The following is an 18,194-nucleotide window of genomic DNA, read 5'->3' as shown; positions in this document are numbered from 1 at the left end:
AAAAAATTAAAAATATAAAAACAGACACGTTGAACAAGACAGCGATGACTGATAGAAATGGAAATGATGTCAGAATGACCCTTGTCATTCGGATTCTAACACAAGGATACCATTGAAAATGTAAATTTTCTCATACCGCCGGCCAAATTGGTAAGTTGGCGCCGCTTATTTTTTAAAACTAGACCGGAAGAGTTGGTTAAAAAAAATCGCTCTCCTTATCTGATAGATGTAGTTACCCCCTGATAAGTTCAGCTATCTATTATTCCAATAAGCACAATGAAGGTAGAGTGATCTGCCCCTAATAATATAAATTAAAACTATCAATCAAAATATAACTCCATCCACTCCATACCCAAGGAATTTACTAACTATATTCCTAAGATACATTTCGCTTTATTATATGAGGTGTATATAGTCACGTTACCATCCCAAATTGAAGTTTTATGAACCCTGGTGGTTTTGAAAAAAATTGGTATAATTATAAGCCAATCCAGAACCTTTATCTTATAAGGACGAGTCGCCAAAATGACTTTTGTCCAAAAACACCAACACCTGTGAGAGTTCATACAATCTTGATTTGGGATGATTATGTAAAATAAGCGTCTTTTTGGTCTCTCCTAGACATTTCACGCTCGTGCACACACACACACACAAACTTAGGAACCAAACATAAAACAGAAGGGGAACCAAAAAGGCAGTTTAAAAAAAAGGATTGTGATCATCTACCTGGATTCTCTTTCGTCCCGTGACTTGTAAAAAAAAATGTTCAGAAATACATTTCATACAAAATTACCGGGGTAAAAATTAAAATGCCTGCCTGTTAAACCTAATTTGGCCATTTGGTCTGCATCATAATTAAATTTTATTTCTCACTTTGCCTTTATGGTGACCTAATTAAGTCAACCTTTAGTTTGTTGCCATGAGTTAAAAAAATTTCCTTAAAAAATTCATAATTGATCACTTGATCGACATACTCTACCCATCATAAACCCCATATTCTCCTCATGAATAATTAAAAATTCAGCCAGATTGTGTTGTCTGTATTTTTCTTAATAAATTGTTAAACCATTTTGGTAAAGAAATATACGCTGCTGACACCATCCTTTGACTGTCTTCCATCAGTTGGTAACGAGAAGGTGGAAGCGTGTACTAATGTCCCAACCCAACAAGCCATGTCATAACAAATATGATCAAACCATACATGTTTAGGGGTCATAATAGATCAAATTATTTCAATTTACTAATCTTTTTATCTCAGTTCTTGTTTGAAATAAAAAAAGTTTCTGTGGCGAGCCTGATTAGAGCAGAGGCATATTGAGCCGAAAGTTGTGGGATCGAATCCTGCTCGTGACACTAACTTTTTCATCTCAACCGAGTTCTATCTAAATAAAGAATAATCAATTGAAATATGGGGGGGGGATTGCTGTACTAGCTCCATCCCGAAGGTCCACCTGCCCTGATCTGTATTCATCTTCACAAAATGAGCATGCTGCGATCCTCTTTTAATCCAGCCTCCGTAGAGACTTTAACGGTGGCTACCACTAAACCGCAAGAGATCGCAAGAACGGGAGAGGATATAAGCGACACATGTTCACCCATCCACTACCCCCGAACGTATTCGACGGGCTTTGTTGACATCCTCGCACGCTTTATGCTTCTTTTGTCTGATCTTTGATATTTTTGAGGGTGCTTATGCAAATCAATCATACGCACGGACAAGTAGATGGCCCACTGCGTGGTCATTGTCACTTCTTTTAATGTTAACTTTTTACATTCACTATTTTTTGTGGTCTGCTCGACCAAAATAACATTCAATTAATTAAGGTTTTAAGTTGAGATAAAAAAGTCAGTGTCACAAGTGGGATTCAAACCCACGACCTTCGGCTTGATACGCCACTACTCTACCACATGAGCTATCGTGACTTCGATCCCCTCGGGCACTAACTTCCCATCTCAACCCCCAACTTCGAATCTTAAAACTTTACAGATTAACAACTTAAAACCTTAATTAATTGAATGTTAATTTTTTATTTTATCCTTTTACAACCTATCAATAAATATTTCTTGATACCTATTGTTTTTAAAAACCAGGTTTTTTTTTTTTAAATTAGGCGTTAATGGTAGTTTCAATGTACGGTCTATGAGCCGAATGAATCCAGCCTTTTTGGGGGTGTCATGGTGTGTCTCTAGTTGTCGGTTTTCTATAAGTCTTATTTCAATTAGGTTATTTATTATGGAAAGTTTTAAGTCTAAAAAGTTTAAACACCCATATTTATTTGTTTCCAATGTAAAACTTATACTAGGATGTAAAGAATTAATTTAATTAGTATTTTCTGATATGACCAAACAACTGAACACAATTCTAAATTGGGATGGGACCATAGCCATCTTTGTTTCTCCATCCTTAAAATTTGATTTGCCTTATTAATTATTGATGTGCGATACAAATAAGGAATGTTTTTTAAAAGTACGACATACCCGCCTTGATTTGTATCACATATTAAGGAGAAAGTCTCTTCTGTGAAGATGTTTGGTCATGTTTCCTTGCGCAGAACATGATCCCCTTTCCCAAAAATATCAGCTTTTTAACTCTGTTGCTAGATCTGTTGCCTGCTTGGTTCACTAATTTGAGCATATGAGAGATTTGAGAGTGTAGAAAAATTAAGATTTTACCAAGCTTTACCAACGATCACTCAATTTTGTGGCTTTACGAACGATCACTCTCAATTTAGTGCCATTATTAGAAACTAATGTAGACCTGCTGGAGATTTCCTCATTAAAATTGCATTTCAAGTACTGCCTCAAATCTACCGACATTTTGACTTCCGAGAATATTAGCAATTGAAAATAATCAATAGGAGAACTTCATGGATCAAAACCTGGATCAGTCTTGCCGCAAAGCATACATGTGAATTCAATCCGGACTTTTCAGACTCTTCCATCCCTCACCATAGGGAAGAGGCTGCGATCGTGCCATGTTGTCGTCCAGGTTCTTGTTTTATAAGAAACTATAAACATTCAATCAGGTTTGTTTTCTGAGAATAAATTGCCCAGTAGTTGGTCCCTTAGTGAATCAAGATAGCTGTTCAAATCGAGAAGGGAACTTTTATATCTTAACTACATCCCATATAGATGGACCGAGAAATTACTTGGTGCACTTTCTAACCTAAATGCAAGAGTGGACGTATTCCATTATTTAGCAATATGGCCTGTTTTTGTCGAGTTCCATATGCATTACCTGGGTAGTTTCAAGCTTAGTACCCAGCTCGTTTCTCTTCTCGACTCCTATTACCTCTAAATTTGCGCTGCATGGCATTATAGATAATTTCTAGTACAGCAATTAAATTTTTAAACATTCTCCTCGTTCTGAACAATGGTTTGCATTTTATTTGTTACCTTTTTGTCTTGCTTTTTTCTCTCTCTTTATTTACACAATGTTTTTTTCCGTATCTTTCTCTCTTGCTTTCTATATCTTTTATACTTGAAAATTCTCAAATGGAGGGGGTGAGAGAGAGGAAAAGAATATATTATATTATTATTAGGTCAACCTCTGGCTGACGGAATGGAATAATTCCAAGCTGTAAATACTTGTCTTTTTTGTACCTATATTTAGGAAATAAAGTATTATTGTTATTAATTTTTAAGGGCGTTTTAATGGCTAAGGTCATTTCATGCCCTAACATTTAACCTTCTATCTTAGGTTAGCTGTATCCCTTCTGAGTGCTATAAAGCTCCTGACTCCAAGCATTCACTCATAAACTAATATATTCTATTGCTATCCAAAACTTTAATTTATCCTTTTAAAATACTTAAAGTGGAAGCCCAAATGTATGCAAAAACTCATTTTAAATTATAAAATTTATTCCTGTTCTTTAATTAGAATTTTGAAATGTTTCTTCCCATAATTTAAACATTTCCCATAGGCTTGTATGGCTGATAATAATAACAATAATAATAATAATGGAGTCAGACTAGCAACAGTCTTAGCATGAGTATAGGATCTTGTTCGTGGCCTATTATTCTTCCATTCAAATATGGTAAATAAACTAATGCTACTCATCAATAATAAAAAACACAATAACACTTCTTTTTCTTTATGCTTTATTTATTGTTTTTTATATATATTTTATTATATTTCATTTTTCCATTCCGGCATCCACAAAAATTCTTGAAAAAATAAAGAAATCTTGCACGCAGTACTCTCATTCAAGCACTACCAGACAAACATTCAATGGTATAACAATTTGGGAAAAGGCCTAAATCTCATTATAAATTCCAATCAATTTGAGAAAGCTGAAAAGTGCTCTGCGAAACAAACACTGGAGGCCCGGTAACTCGTTTAAATCATTCGAAATGTTGAGCCTTTGCCTAAAGAAGAGGGGTTGGTTGCAAAGTGTGACAGTCGACTGTTTTATGTTTTACAGTCACCTATTAAAAGCCTATTATGGGTTAGCCTTATGTGTGTTTATTCGCAATCTAGAGAGAATCACTTCTTCAGTTGGCCATTTATGTACAACTAGCTTAATTTCATTCATAATATCTCTATTATTATTATTACATCGCACCTACAGAGGACGTGATCTGCTCTCTTCTTCTTGTCAATATCTGCACAGGCCTATATCTATCACCCCGAATAGTATATACATATGGCTCCAGAGCCTCCCAGTTAGCAGTCCAACTAATATTCCTAGAAATCTTAGAATTTCTAAACCCTAGAACGTCCTAGATTTAGTAGTTCTGTCCTGTTAGTATTTGCGATGGCCCTTTTTTTGCGGTTTGGGAAGCCGCAAACGAATTGATTTCTCCTCTCTCTCTCTNCTCTCTCTCTCTCTCTCTCTCTCTCTCTCTCTCTCTCTCTCTCTCTCTCTCTCTCGTCTATGCTTGTACTGCCTAGATCTCAAATTATGTCTTGGTCTGGTTTAAAAAAAAGGCTTAATTGATTTTTTTTTCTTATATATATTATTTCTCTTTTTCTTCTACACTTTTACTGCCTACATCTAGAATTGGGTCTTGGTCTCGGCTAAAAAAACTGCTTTGTTGAATTTTTTGTTATTTCTCTCTTTCTTCTCCATTTTTACTGCCTAGATCTCGGATTAGGTCTTGGTCTGGGCTAAAAAAAATTACTTTGTTGAATTTTTTTTGTTATTTTTTTCTTTCTTCTAGACTTATACTGCCTAGATAGACCTCGAATTGAGTCTTGGTCTGGGTAAAAAAAACTACTTTGTTGAATTTTTTTGTATATATTTTTTTAAAAATATTATTTCTCTTTCGTCTACACTTTTACTGCCTAGATGTCGAATTGTCTCGATCTGGGGTAAGAAAAAAAAACTGCGCAGACGTCCATGATTCGTGGAGGGGTCGCCGTCGGTGGGGGCAAAGTTGGCAGCCCTGCTTACGCCATTCCCGTCCGCCGAGTCGGACTCGCACGTGATCCATTTTTCCCCCCGCAGGGGAAATGACCCACGGATTCTTTTCGACCCGGGGGTGCTCCCCGCTCTCAATCAACGAAAGTGGTTTTTATTTAGTTTCAATTTCAATTAAAAACCGTTAATTTTTTAAAAATGGAAATGTAAGAAATATTTTTGAGAAGTGATAAGGGAGAGAAAAATGCTTGGTACAAGACATGGGAAAGAACATTAAAGGTAAATGAAAACGCCATTTTTTTGTACTAAAAATTTTTTAACCCATTGTTATTGAGTTTTCTTTTAATGAGAATAATAACAAAGGGGGAAAAGAAAAGTCGAGAAAATTGTGCTTTATCATTTCCTGGCGGAGCCCGTTTGGAAAATTGGTCCGGAAAAACAGCCTTGACCTTTCCCTGCTGCGGCCCGGGGGGCAGTTTATCATAAACGGCCGAATTCCAATTTGCCTTTCTTTTACATTTTATTACATACATATTTAACAAACCTTTATGGCTTTTTAGTATTTTTATCATTGTTTATTAAAAATTTAAAAAATTGAAAGAATATGTGGGGAGGAAATCTTGGAATAGCAAAGGGAGAAAGTGCCGAGTGGGCGAATTTGTAAAACTGTGTCAAGGACATATTCTCTTTTTTCCTCACTTTACAAAAAGTTTTTCTTGATTTTTAATTAAGTCGCAATTGGATTTTTTGTTATTGTCAGATATTTTTTATTTATTTTCTAATTGTTGAAGGGAATATTCGTACCGGGTTTTCCCCCCGCCGCCGTCGCGATCTGGAACAACTGTTGCCGGTATTTAATTGATCAATTAAAAATTAGCATTTTTATATTATTTGTACCATTAAGTATTAAATAATCAAATTTTACTTCTTAATCTTAAAAAACATTAATTTAAGAAAACCACGCCCGGCCAACTTCTCAATTTCGTTCGCCCTCCCCCCCCTAAAAAAGAAAGATTAAAAAGTAAAATTACTTTTATAATTTGTTTATAAAAAGGCGTAAATGCATGTATATTTTAAAGCACAGATACAAGCTTCAATTTTTTTTAGTAAAAAAAAAAAATTTGCTTTCTCTTTCCCTTCTCCGGTCGTCTACCTTGAATGCTTGGCCCAGTTTTCTCAATCAAGACATCACATTTACACTTTATTTATTTATATTTTGTTCAGCGGAACTGCCCAGAAAATGAAGGGTTTAGACTGAAGTGGTTTTTTCAGGGGAAATAAAAGATTATAAGTTTTAAGCGGTTTGTGGGAGAGCAAAAGTATGGAATGTTTGTGACATGTCGAGAGAATGATATGAAAAAGGACTTTCTTGTTGTCGGTGATTGGCAGCAAAGGGTTTTGTTGCAACTGGGCAGTTTTCAGCTGATAAAAATGAGAGCAGTGGTCAACCTCAAGCGTTAATGGAATTTGGGCGACTTGCAACAACAAGCGGAATGCGACTACTTTATTATATTAGATAAAATTGACATTGCCGATCCATCTCTGGCCTGGTGGTAGAATTTCAACTGAACATATTCAATTAAAACACTAAATTGACCTTCTCCCCAGGCATTTAATTTATTTAAAGCTTTGTACGCACTGGAATTCTTTGTTCGGAAGTTCGCTCTGGAAATCCACATGTCGTTTGAGTCTGAGTCATGTCTAACGAGGTCGCACTTTCAGGGATTGTAGTAGCACTTTATGTAGGTCTGCGGAGTAAAAAAAAGAGCTAGCAAAAAGCCACCACATTGGTGGTTTCGATGGGATATTCAAGGATCGGAAGAAGCATGGGCACATGAGATTGGAAAACAGAATGGGATTCCGAAATTTTGTTCGGATGAGTCCAGTAGACTTCGAATACCGCTTCCTGGACGAGCGCTATGAATGGCGAGGCCAGAGGGGACCATCTACACATTCGCTCCATCACTTGCCTCACCGCTCATGCGAATGTGTAAATACTGCCTCTAAACCTGAGGATATCCATCGAATCAAAATGATTCAGATGGTAATGAATGTCTGTCACAGTCTCCCCCCCCCATCACTAATTTCATTCATGGGCAAATAATAAGCATTTTTTTCTTTTGATGTAGCTTAGTTATGATCCTCTTAAGTTTGTGTCCCGGGACTTGAAAGAAAAAATAAATTCTGCTAATTTTCCAATTGTTAGCGATTATCAAACTCCAAATTGTGCACATGATTGTTCATGGAGAAGAAAAGGGGCCAGGTCTGGATGTATGGTGTGGTAGGACTGAACAGCTAAGCTTCATAATTGCCTCTCTCACTATATGACAAAGAATTACAGCTATTCTTCTCAAGAGAGCAGGTTGTTTCTGTGCCAGGGAAAGACGTACTCGTAGTTGGCTTGAGTGCATTTCTGCTGTGATAATATAGAGAGTTCATTGTGCACAATGCCATCAAACACGAAGAATCTTTTATTGTTGAATATTTGGTTTTTGCATCAATGGGACAGTCATAGAGGTATGACCTACTGGTGTTACTGTTCAGGATCCAATTGTCGTCACATACAGTCCGATGAAAAATGTCAATTTTGTTCTGGAAAGAAATGCAAAGCAAGTTTTTAAATACTGAAGATTATTTCCATTTGAGGAACCACTTTGCTCAGCTTCTGACTTCCCAAGTTGATGTAAGCTAGAGTGAACAATTTCATCGCTTTGACCACTTTGGCAAGCAAGCACTTTTAGGCAGTTTGCTCAACTCAATGTAATGTAGTTATATGTAGGTTCTTATTTTCCATCGGATTTCATTTCCAAAATGTCATTTTACACCATATTTGTGTAATTTTCATTAGTATTAGAATTTTTTCTTTGCAAGCTGCACTGTGAATAAGCACTGTCTCGTGTTCCCCCCCTTTTATGAGCTCTAGCTGGACACTCATGGAGTCTATTTGGCTGAGGTCGTATCCAGTGTGTATGTATCAGTCACTTTGGAATGTAGACCTGTTTTGCACCCTTCCTTTCTCGTCATTATCATTATCGAACCAGCCTTTTCTTCTCACAATCTCTATTTTTCATACTTGCAAAATCGCGACACATTCCTTTTACCGGGAAGTGTTTGGCCACATTATCTTCGTCTTGCTGGGAATGTCCTGCTTTCACCCTCGCCACTACCCTTCCCAACCCTCTACAAACTGTCTTTCTGATTTTTCGTCTCTTGTCTGCCACAATTGTTCATATTGTACATATATTGTTTATGTTCACCGTAATATTTTAGCTTTTATTAAACTCTGAATTTCTTATGTGTATGCATATACATAAGTGGGAGTTGAGCTAAATAAAAACAGTAATCCGTATTTATTTGGTTTTGGTTATTGTGTTTTAAAATACAAACTGAAGATTAATCATACATATTTTCCCCCTTGAACCCTTTTTACCTCTACACTTTCATGTTCTGTCTTTGATTCAACTATGTTTTTTTAAGACCCCATTTCATTCCTTCTATTTTAAGACCCCTTAATTAAACTTGGGCCATTCTTTCAAAGATCCCTGTTACGTATGACTAAAGGGGACATCGTGGAAGACAACTGAAATGATTTTTTAATTTAAAAAATTTGTTGAACAAACTTCAAACGAATTTTTCTTTTTAATATAAATATTTCAGATTTTATTGGAATATCTTTTATTATGTCATGAGTTTTATATGTTCACTGCTTGCCTAAGGTATGAAATCATGCTTAAATATCGTTTTTATATGTAATTTAGTTAATTACTGACGTATGCGACAGGAAATTAAAAATATTTTATGGTTACAATGTTTATACCTATTTATTTATTTAATTTTTAAAATTTCTAACTTTATAGGGAGACGTAAATTACAAGAATGTCCCAACATTAATTTTTTTAAAATACTTACTTTCCACGTGATCCCATTTCCAATTGAGGTCAATATTATTTTTATATTGAATGTGCATGTAAAAATTATATAGACATTCTTTGATGTCTGACCTAATTTAATGTTTTTATCAAGAAAAAATAGTCTGTTAACGCTGTTATATTAAATTGAGCCAGGGAATTAAAGGCAGGGACATCGGATAATGTTCCATACTGTAGCCAACAGTGTGCTTCGACAAATAAAAAGTTCTCCGACTCAAAAGGAAAGTCTTCGGAGTTATAAGGGTTATTATTAGAACAGTAGTGTGTGTTTGATCATGGTGGGGAGGGTGGATTACCGTTTGGGAGCAGTTCAGTTAGGGGCCTGACCGAAAGCACGAGACGGCCATGTGATCCGTGTTGTACACTACCACCCCACAAGAAAGGATCATCGCTGACGAATGGACAGGAAAAAAAGAAGGAGGTCGACCTCCGGGCGAAGGAGCCGGGTTTCATCAGCCTCTCGTATCAAAGATTCCTTACGAAAGACTTCTGTGGATCTGAACGCAGATCTCCCTAACCTTCCCCTTTCCGTTGATACGTGTGAGTAGATGAAAAATTTGCGTCTCACCCCCCGCCACCCTGTCGTTGTCCTTTTAGAAAATAACCGGCTATATCCCCCTATCTGTTCCCTCCTATAGTATTTTTAGTACTCACTCACTGAGATTTTTCTATAAATAGAATGTCAGAGATCTTTTTTTATATTTATTGTCAAATTCCTTATACCCCCTTTTTCTTTATTCATTCTCTAATTGTATACGTTTCCCCCCCCCCCATAAATGTAAAATAGTATTGAGAAAAATTAATTATTCACACTTCTAAAGAATCCGTAGAAATGATGTCGTTATATAATAACATAAATAAGACAGTCTTCCTATGTTTTATTTACACTTACTAATCAATGTTTTTTGTTTTCTCCAGTGGGCAAGGCGCAGCAAAGGCCAAAGCAGAACAAACAGCAAAAGAAGAAAGACCTGAACCGTAAGGGGGTTGAGAAGGAGGGTACGGACATGGATGCTTTCGTTGAAATGGCGCCCGAAGTACAGCAGGCGCTTCAACAACCTCCTGCTTCCCTCCCGGTTCAACTTACAGAGGACACGCCTGACCTGCCTGAACCCTCTTTGCCCGTCCAAGTAAGTTAAAAAAATTAACTTTTTATTTTTCCAAATGTAATTGTATTTTATTATTATTATTATTATTTTTAGGAGAAAATTGTACCGGAACCGGTACCGGTCGTAGAGGAAAAGACGGAGGTCGAGGTCAACGCAATGGTCGCAGCCAAGAACGAAGAGAATACCAAATCGATCGAGGCCGCCGTCAACAACAATAACAACAACAACACAAGTGGGAACGTGGCCAACAACAACACCCAAGAAGCCGTTGAAACGGAGGACAATGGTGTCATACCGTCAATGACGATAGAGAGGTCAGCACCGGCATTGCAGTACAACTACAAAGAAGACCAATGGTCGCCGATAAACCAAGAAGGAAAGAAAGTCTATGACAGGGCGTTCCTCATGGAAATCAGGAATAATCCATTATCGTCGAAAAAGCCTGAAAACCTGATGATGGAGTGCGACCTCTTCAGGGACAAACCAAATGACATCTCAAATAATAATAGGGTAAGAGTGTCTTAATAAATAAGAAAAGAATAATTAATTGACCACTAAAACATAAATGGATTAATAATAATTTCAATTAATTATTCTTTTTATGTAAGATAATGTAATTATATTAATCTATTTATGTTTAGTTGTCTAATTGACTAAATTACTTATTTCATCAATTAATTATTCTTTTTATATAAGATCTTGGTTGCGATGAAAAAGTTAGTGTCATGAGCCGAAAGTAGTGGGTTTGACTCCTGCTCGTGACACTAACTTTTTCATATAAGTAATTTGGTCAATTAGACCACTAAACATAAATATATTAATAATTTTTTTAATCAATCGTTTTTCCCACGATTCTGTGCCATTTTTAAAATACATAAAAGTCCTAATTTGACATTATTATTTTTAAATATTTAATATACTTTTTTTATAATTGTTTTAAAATATTATAATTTTGGTTTAATTTTTAGAAAAATCCTCAAGGATCAAGTAGTATAAATATGACACGAGGCGATAACAATATGTCGCCAAATTTTATAAGGAGTTCAATGAGCCAAAGGGGTTCTTCGGTGAGAAAAATTATTCATTGCATACACAAATATATTTCCTAATTGGTTTATTTATTTTTTTCCTTCCTCCCAGGTGTCTGGTAAAAACGTGCGTAACGCCATGCAAGGGCGTATGCCAAGCAGCATGGGCCACGGCGGCGTCGGTAGGATGCAGAAGCCTGGCTCTTCATACAGCAGTGCCAACTTGTATCGCGATGAGCCCAACCTGCACAAAGTGGCCAACAGCTGGAAACCAACTCGGTTTACAAATCAGGCGAACGTATCTGAAGAGGAGCTCAAAACTCAGGCAATTAAAAAAATAGTCTTAAAAAAAAAAAAATATTAACATTTTTTCTTTGTTTTTAGGTTCTTCTTAAAACAATGAGGGGTATATTGAACAAGCTCACCCCTCAGAAATTTGAACGGCTACTCGAGAAAGTCCAGAATTTGGGTATAGATAACGAAAATAGGCTCAAGAGCGTTGTAAATTTAGTTTTTGAAAAGGTTATTATTTATTTCTATTATCCCTCTAGTATTGTTGAAATTAAGTTTATTAATTTTTTTGATGTTTTTGTTTTATTTATAGGCAATCGATGAGCCGTCGTTTTCATCGATGTACGCTGATCTTTGTGCCAACCTTCAGAACACGAAAGTCCCGTTGAACAAAGAAAAGAAAGAAGAGGGCACAACGAATGAAATCCTTTTCAGGAAGGTACTTCTCGTCAAGTGCCAAGAACAGTTCGAGAAGACAAAAGGCGACCAGCTTGACATCGTGACCCGTACGAGGGAAATTGAAGAAACGAAAGATCTCGTATGTAACTTGCATCCCTTTTAATTTTAATTGGAATATATATTTTTTTAATTTATGTATATATATATATTTTTTTTTTAAGGAAAAGCAAAAAGAGATGAAACTAATTCTTGGTGAGGACGAGCGAAAAATTCGTGTCAAAGCCGTCGGCTTGGTAAGATTTATTGGTGAGCTTTACAAAAAGGGCATGCTCACGCCTAACATAATGCACACGTGCATCGGAGTTCTGCTTGCTCGGGTTGACGAAGAACCTTTGGAATGCTTGTGTAAACTTTTAACTACAGTTGGCAAAGATTTGGAACAGAAATCGAGTCATGGAGTAATTATTTTATTTTAGTACTCAAATATAAATGCAATGATAGTTTTTATTATTTTTTCTTTTTAATTTTTTAGGAGTTCGACGATTACTTCAACACGATATCGAAACTCGCGCAGAAATCGTCAGACTCAAAAGTTTCATCAAGGATAAGGTTCATGCTTCAGGACGTTATCGACTTAAGGATGAACAAATGGATACCTCGGCGGGATGAGAACAAGCCGAAGACAATCGAACAAATACACAAGGATGCCGAAAGGGAAACAATACTCGAAAGTAACTTTTACCCTGCACCAATGTCCATGTCGGGCGGAGGCGGCAGCAGTCGAGGCAAGCACATGAATGACGACAGGCGTCGAAACCAGAAGAACCAAGTGAGCGAGGACGGCTGGCTCAAGGTGAATCAAGGCGTCAAGAGTTATACGACTGTCGAAGCGTCTAAGTTCCTCAACATCAAGGGCACAGACGTCGAAGGGCTAGGTACAGCGAACCAGTTCGTACAATGGTCATTGGGATCGAATGCAAAGCGTTCCGATAACAGCAAGCAATACATAAACCGGTACGCCGTCCTCGGACAACATGACGACAAAAAATCAATGCTCGGACCTATGAGGTAACACACGAAATTTTTATAAAAATTTTGTTTTGACTAATTATACTTTTCATCTCGACCAAGAACAATTAAAATAAGTAGTTTGGTCAGTTAGACCACTAAACATAAATGTTTTAATTTTATATTAATTTTGAGTTTTATTTTCCACAGCAAAAAAGGAGTCACACCATCCCCCAGTTTAGAAAAGGAAAGAGTACTTCCAAGTATCAAACAAGGTGGGAATATATATATATTTTTTTTAAATAATTTGTAGTAATAACAATTTTTTCATTATTATTTATTATTAGTTATTTATTACATATGGTCCATTTTGTATTTTCAGCATTGGACATGCAGAGGAGAAGCGGTTCGGGATCGGGCCCAAGCTCGAGAGAGAGCTCTAGGCAGAGGTACGGGACGAGCCCAGCCACTTCGCTCTCGTCATCATCGGCGCTCAGCCGAGAGGACAGGGAGGAAAAGGCGAATGACAGAGAAATGTCAGACGCCAAATCTGTTGAGCTTCTCCCTGACAATAAGCTCCTCAGCTTGACCAGGGTCACTATCGAAGAATGGTCCCTGTATCAAAATATAGAGGTGATTGATATATATATAATATATATATATATATTTTTTTTTAATTTTTATCTTTTCGATAGGATACTTGTCTCTCGATTGAGGAGACGTTCATCGGTCCCAACCGAGTTCGTTTTATCCACACGGGTCTTCTCGACGTCGTCGAGAACTCCAAGTCGAATTCAAGGACGTGCTTCGGTAAATTACTAGTCATTCTTATTAAGGATAAGAAATTAATTCAGACCAAGGATGTAATTGAAGGGTGAGAACTTTACATGAAATTATGAAGTTAAAATAATCAAACCTGCAGTACATATCTTAATTTTTATTTATTTATTTTTTTTTTTTTTTTTTTCAGGTTTTCACAAATCATGGCTAATGAAGATCTTGTAATAGACTTGCCATTAATATGGAAATATTTAGCCCAATTATTAGGTAATTTTTAATTTTTTTTAAATTTTATTTATTTATTTTTAAATTGTTTGTGTTGATGGTTTTGTTAAAACTTTTTTTCCTCCACAGTCCCTCTTTTAGCCCATGAGGTTTTAAACTTTGCGAACGTGAAAATTGCGGCAAAATCCACTAGGAAAGAAAACTTTTCTCAACTTTTAGTCAAAATTATTGAATTATTAATTAAAGAAAAGGTAAAATATTAACATGTGTAATTTTTATTATTATTAGAGTATTATATATTTGATTTCCTCTTCTTTTTCAGGGACCAAGTTGGATCAGGACGCAGTGGGAGCTGTCGCGAGTCCAAATTGTAGATTGTGTACCAGGCAGTGTAGATAAATTTGTAGCAGATAATGTAAGTCAAATGAATTTCAGTTGATTTTTTTTAAATTAATTAATAATAAATCAGAAAAACAGATAAATATGATGACTAGTCTAATCTTCTCTCCGATTAACTTTTAGAGTTAAAGAGGACGAAAATTTTTCAATTCAGTTCTGACCTTTAATAAACCATATTATTTGTTTTATCTGTTGAGATGTCACGCATTGAACTGTAATTTTTTTCCTCCTTTTTGTGAAGAATTTAGGGTTCCTCACCGGTTCCGGGGAAGTGGCAACGCAGCCGGACGACACCCTTACGTGCGAAGAAATTGAGGAGAAACTTCTCACCTTCATGAAGAACGATTCGAATAAAGCTTTCGACTACGCCTGCGATTGGGTCAAAGTAATGTGCTGCCCAATTAAAAATCGTAATTCGAAAGAATTGTCCTGATATATTTTTCCCCTTAAATTTTTAGGTCAACGTGTCTGACACAATTATAGGAAGCAATGATTTTATTAAAGCCGTCACACGAGCGGTCTTAAAAGGTTCTATAGGTAAGTCTTATTTCTTTATGTATAAACTTGTTTTGTAATTAAAAATACTTAGCCTCTTAAAAACCACATGAAAATTAATTACAATCAAACTGAAAACTTCTATTTAAATAAATAAAATAGAAACCAAAGAATGAGGTTGAGATGTGTTGGTGTTAGAGTGGTTCGAAGTCACGATAGCTCAAATGGTTAGAGCAGCGGTGTATTTAGCCAAACGAATTCGCGTTTCACACAAAACCCAAATGACACCACAGTTTAAGTGAGTATGAAATACTTGGTTCAAAATTTATATTTACGCCTTAAATTTTTTTTTCCAATCAACATGTTTTGTAATATACCCAGGCCCAGAACATGATCCGAATAAAGGTCAAAATGTTGGGGGGGGAACAAAAATTGTGTTTTTCTAAATTACCTCATTCTTGACTGCTCCTCACTATTTGGACAAATTATTACAATATTTACGATGATTATTTGATTATCATAAAATGCAGTCTGGGTGATGTGGATTTAGAAAAACTTTTTCATCATGTCAACGTTTCGATCTTTATTGAGATCATCTTTATTAGGGCATTTCTCACCATTCATTTAAACGTTTATAAATCCCAGGCCCTGGAGATAATCTCAATAAAGATCGAAACTTAGGCATGATAAACAAAATGTTTTTCTAAACCCACACCACCCAGGCCGCATCTCACGATCTCTAATTAACCATCAACTAATGATCACTAAACACCACACAGAGTATTAACAATGTGTTGGTTATACGTACTAGGAGCAACAACTATGCTAAATAACTTAAAAAATATTCTTGACTATAGAGTTGTTCAGTTTGATTAAACGAGTCGCCCACCAATTGTAAATTGTTCAGGCACAAGTCAATTAAAAAGTGCAAATCTAGTTCGTCATTCAGTGAATGGTTGAATCAGTCGTTCTGTAACAATGAGCGAGCTAATTGTTCACCACCTGTACTTGTAAGTGAATCATTCACCGAACATATGGTTGAGAGCCATTCAGCGACATTGATCAAGAGCCACAAACTGAACTTGAACTTTTTTTTTTTTTTTTTTTTTTTTTTTAATCAATTGTAAATATTCTAATAGTAATTTATTTTTTTATTTTTTTGCAGTTAAAGACAAATTGTGCCACGAAGCATTTGAGTGCAATAGAAAACTTATCAAGAAATTCGTCGACAACGTCGAAAAACGCGAACTCGCTTGTTTATACGCAGTACAGAACCTTTTGGCAAACGAGATGGTCGCACCACCCTGTAAGTCTTGATTTGTTTTTTTCTTTTTTCCCCCAAGTTGAGCACCAGGAAGATTAAACTATTGATTTTTTCTCCATTCTCGTCCCCCCTCCAGCCCTGATATCAGAGATTTTTGAAATGCTCTACAATGCCGGGACGATATCGTATGAAGGTTTCATCAAATGGAAATCGCCCGACCAGCCGGAGACCGAGTACGAGACTCACGGGAAGGGCGTCCTTCTCAAAATCCTCCCATCATTTTTTGTAATGCTCTCAGAAAATAACGACACAGAGGAGGAGTCTTGATCCATCTGTCAAAGCGGGTAAGGACAGGTCGGTACTCATTGAACCCGATCATTGATTATTTTTTATTAATTTTGTGCTCTTACCCGCCTTTTCCCCCTTTTTTCTCACAGGGTGGAAGGTGGAGGTTGGAGGACCTACGATAATCGCAAGTACAAGAGCGGAGTCAGATCTTCACTCACTGTCCTTCAACAGCCAAGCTGAAGTCTTCCTCTCCTCTTTATATATGTATATATATATATATATATATACATATATATTAATATACTTCGGAAAAAAAAGGAATAAGATGACATTTCCCCCCCCCTTACCCTTGTTTAAAAATAGAAAAACAAAAAAAAAAATTAAAAAACAAAGACTGAAAGCAAGAAAAAAAATTAAAAAACTCAATTTTTGTTGAAAATTTTGTTAAAACTTTTTTTTTTTTTTTTTTTTTTAAAATTATTGATTTTTCCTCCAGCAATTTATTACTATTTACTACATTTAATAACTATTATTATCATTATTATTACTATTATTGAATATAATGTAATTATTAAACAAAACATTAAAGAAGAAAAAAATTTGAATATATAAATGAATTTTGAAGAAACAAAAAATCATTAAAAAAATTTCTGGAAGACAAAAAAGTGAAATTTGATAATAAAAAAGTGGGTGTTTTATCTAAATCAGTGAGTGCTATTTAAAAGTGCAGTGTGTTTCTCAGACTACGGACATCGGACGGTAATGGAATGCAAGATGACATCCATCGTGCTACGTCGATTCACCGATTCTTCTCTTTTTTTCTGAATAAACAACGTGTACATATTACAAAAAAAAAAAAAAAAGACCACAGCAAATAATGGAAAAAATCCTCTTCCTCTAATTTTTATAATTATTATTATTTATATATTATTTGGTTTGTTTTTCATTGAATTTTTTTAGCATTTATGTATTTTGTTAGTTTTTTAACTATTTTTTTCTGTTGGAACTGTTAGGGGAGGAAAAAAATCATCGATGACTTTTTTTTAAAGGGCGATTTTTCTCCCTTCGCTCTTTTCCATCCACGTAAAAATATCGTGCCCAAATCCGTATGAAAATATTTTATTTTTAAAATGTATACTTTTATCGCTTGTCATTTGGGCGTTTTGTTATGATAGTCTCGTCGTGTGAGTATAATCCTTGCCGGAAACGGTAAACTGAGAGAAAAAATCGGCGCACTGATCTTTTTTTCCTTTCTCTCTCCCTCTCTCTCTCTCGCCCATTCTTTATAAAATTATTTAATTATTGTTTTTGTTTTTAAGTGTAAATAGGTTTAAAAAAATAAATGAGTTATTCGGGGGTAGTATTGAATTATAATTTTTATTATTTAAAAAAATGGCAGTAATGCTTTTTTTTTCTTGTCGTTCGTCGTCATAGTCGGACATAGTGTAAATACCCAGAAGTGAATTCTTACTGTGATCGGATTTGTCGAAATAAATAAAAAAATACTTTTATTTATTTAAAAAATTGCTATTTTTTTTTTTTTATAATTTTGAAAAATTAAAGCGTTAAAAAAAAGACTAAACGACGAGGGGTTTTGTTTTTGTTTTTTTAATAAT

General features: G+C 35.5%; 1 protein-coding gene across 10 annotated transcripts in view; it reads left to right on the top strand.

Annotated features, from left to right (window-relative positions):
* Window positions 1-16,621, top strand: part of LOC106673266 (eukaryotic translation initiation factor 4 gamma 1-like) — a 46,105-nt gene extending 29,484 nt beyond the window's left edge. For all 10 annotated transcript variants that reach the window (XM_014405329.2, XM_014405326.2, XM_014405328.2 and 7 more), the window contains 18 exons: window positions 10,211-10,422; window positions 10,495-10,911; window positions 11,370-11,468; window positions 11,542-11,754; window positions 11,814-11,951; window positions 12,034-12,258; window positions 12,341-12,577; window positions 12,652-13,187; window positions 13,338-13,402; window positions 13,510-13,760; window positions 13,823-14,001; window positions 14,098-14,174; window positions 14,262-14,383; window positions 14,455-14,547; window positions 14,773-14,916; window positions 14,990-15,068; window positions 16,192-16,332; window positions 16,427-16,621. In XM_014405329.2, the coding sequence (XP_014260815.1) occupies window positions 10,211-10,422; window positions 10,495-10,911; window positions 11,370-11,468; window positions 11,542-11,754; window positions 11,814-11,951; window positions 12,034-12,258; window positions 12,341-12,577; window positions 12,652-13,187; window positions 13,338-13,402; window positions 13,510-13,760; window positions 13,823-14,001; window positions 14,098-14,174; window positions 14,262-14,383; window positions 14,455-14,547; window positions 14,773-14,916; window positions 14,990-15,068; window positions 16,192-16,332; window positions 16,427-16,617 (3,419 nt within the window). In that variant the 3' untranslated portion in view covers window positions 16,618-16,621. The remainder of the gene's footprint in view (window positions 1-10,210; window positions 10,423-10,494; window positions 10,912-11,369; window positions 11,469-11,541; window positions 11,755-11,813; window positions 11,952-12,033; window positions 12,259-12,340; window positions 12,578-12,651; window positions 13,188-13,337; window positions 13,403-13,509; window positions 13,761-13,822; window positions 14,002-14,097; window positions 14,175-14,261; window positions 14,384-14,454; window positions 14,548-14,772; window positions 14,917-14,989; window positions 15,069-16,191; window positions 16,333-16,426) is intronic.
* The last annotated feature ends 1,573 nt before the right edge of the window (window positions 16,622-18,194 follow it).

Source organism: Cimex lectularius, unplaced genomic scaffold (genome assembly GCF_000648675.2).
Source record: "Cimex lectularius strain Harlan isolate CLEC.00 unplaced genomic scaffold, Clec_2.1 scaffold14, whole genome shotgun sequence".
NCBI lineage: Eukaryota > Metazoa > Arthropoda > Insecta > Hemiptera > Cimicidae > Cimex > Cimex lectularius.
Note: the sequence above shows the minus strand (reverse complement) of the source record. Positions and strands in the feature narration are given on the sequence as shown.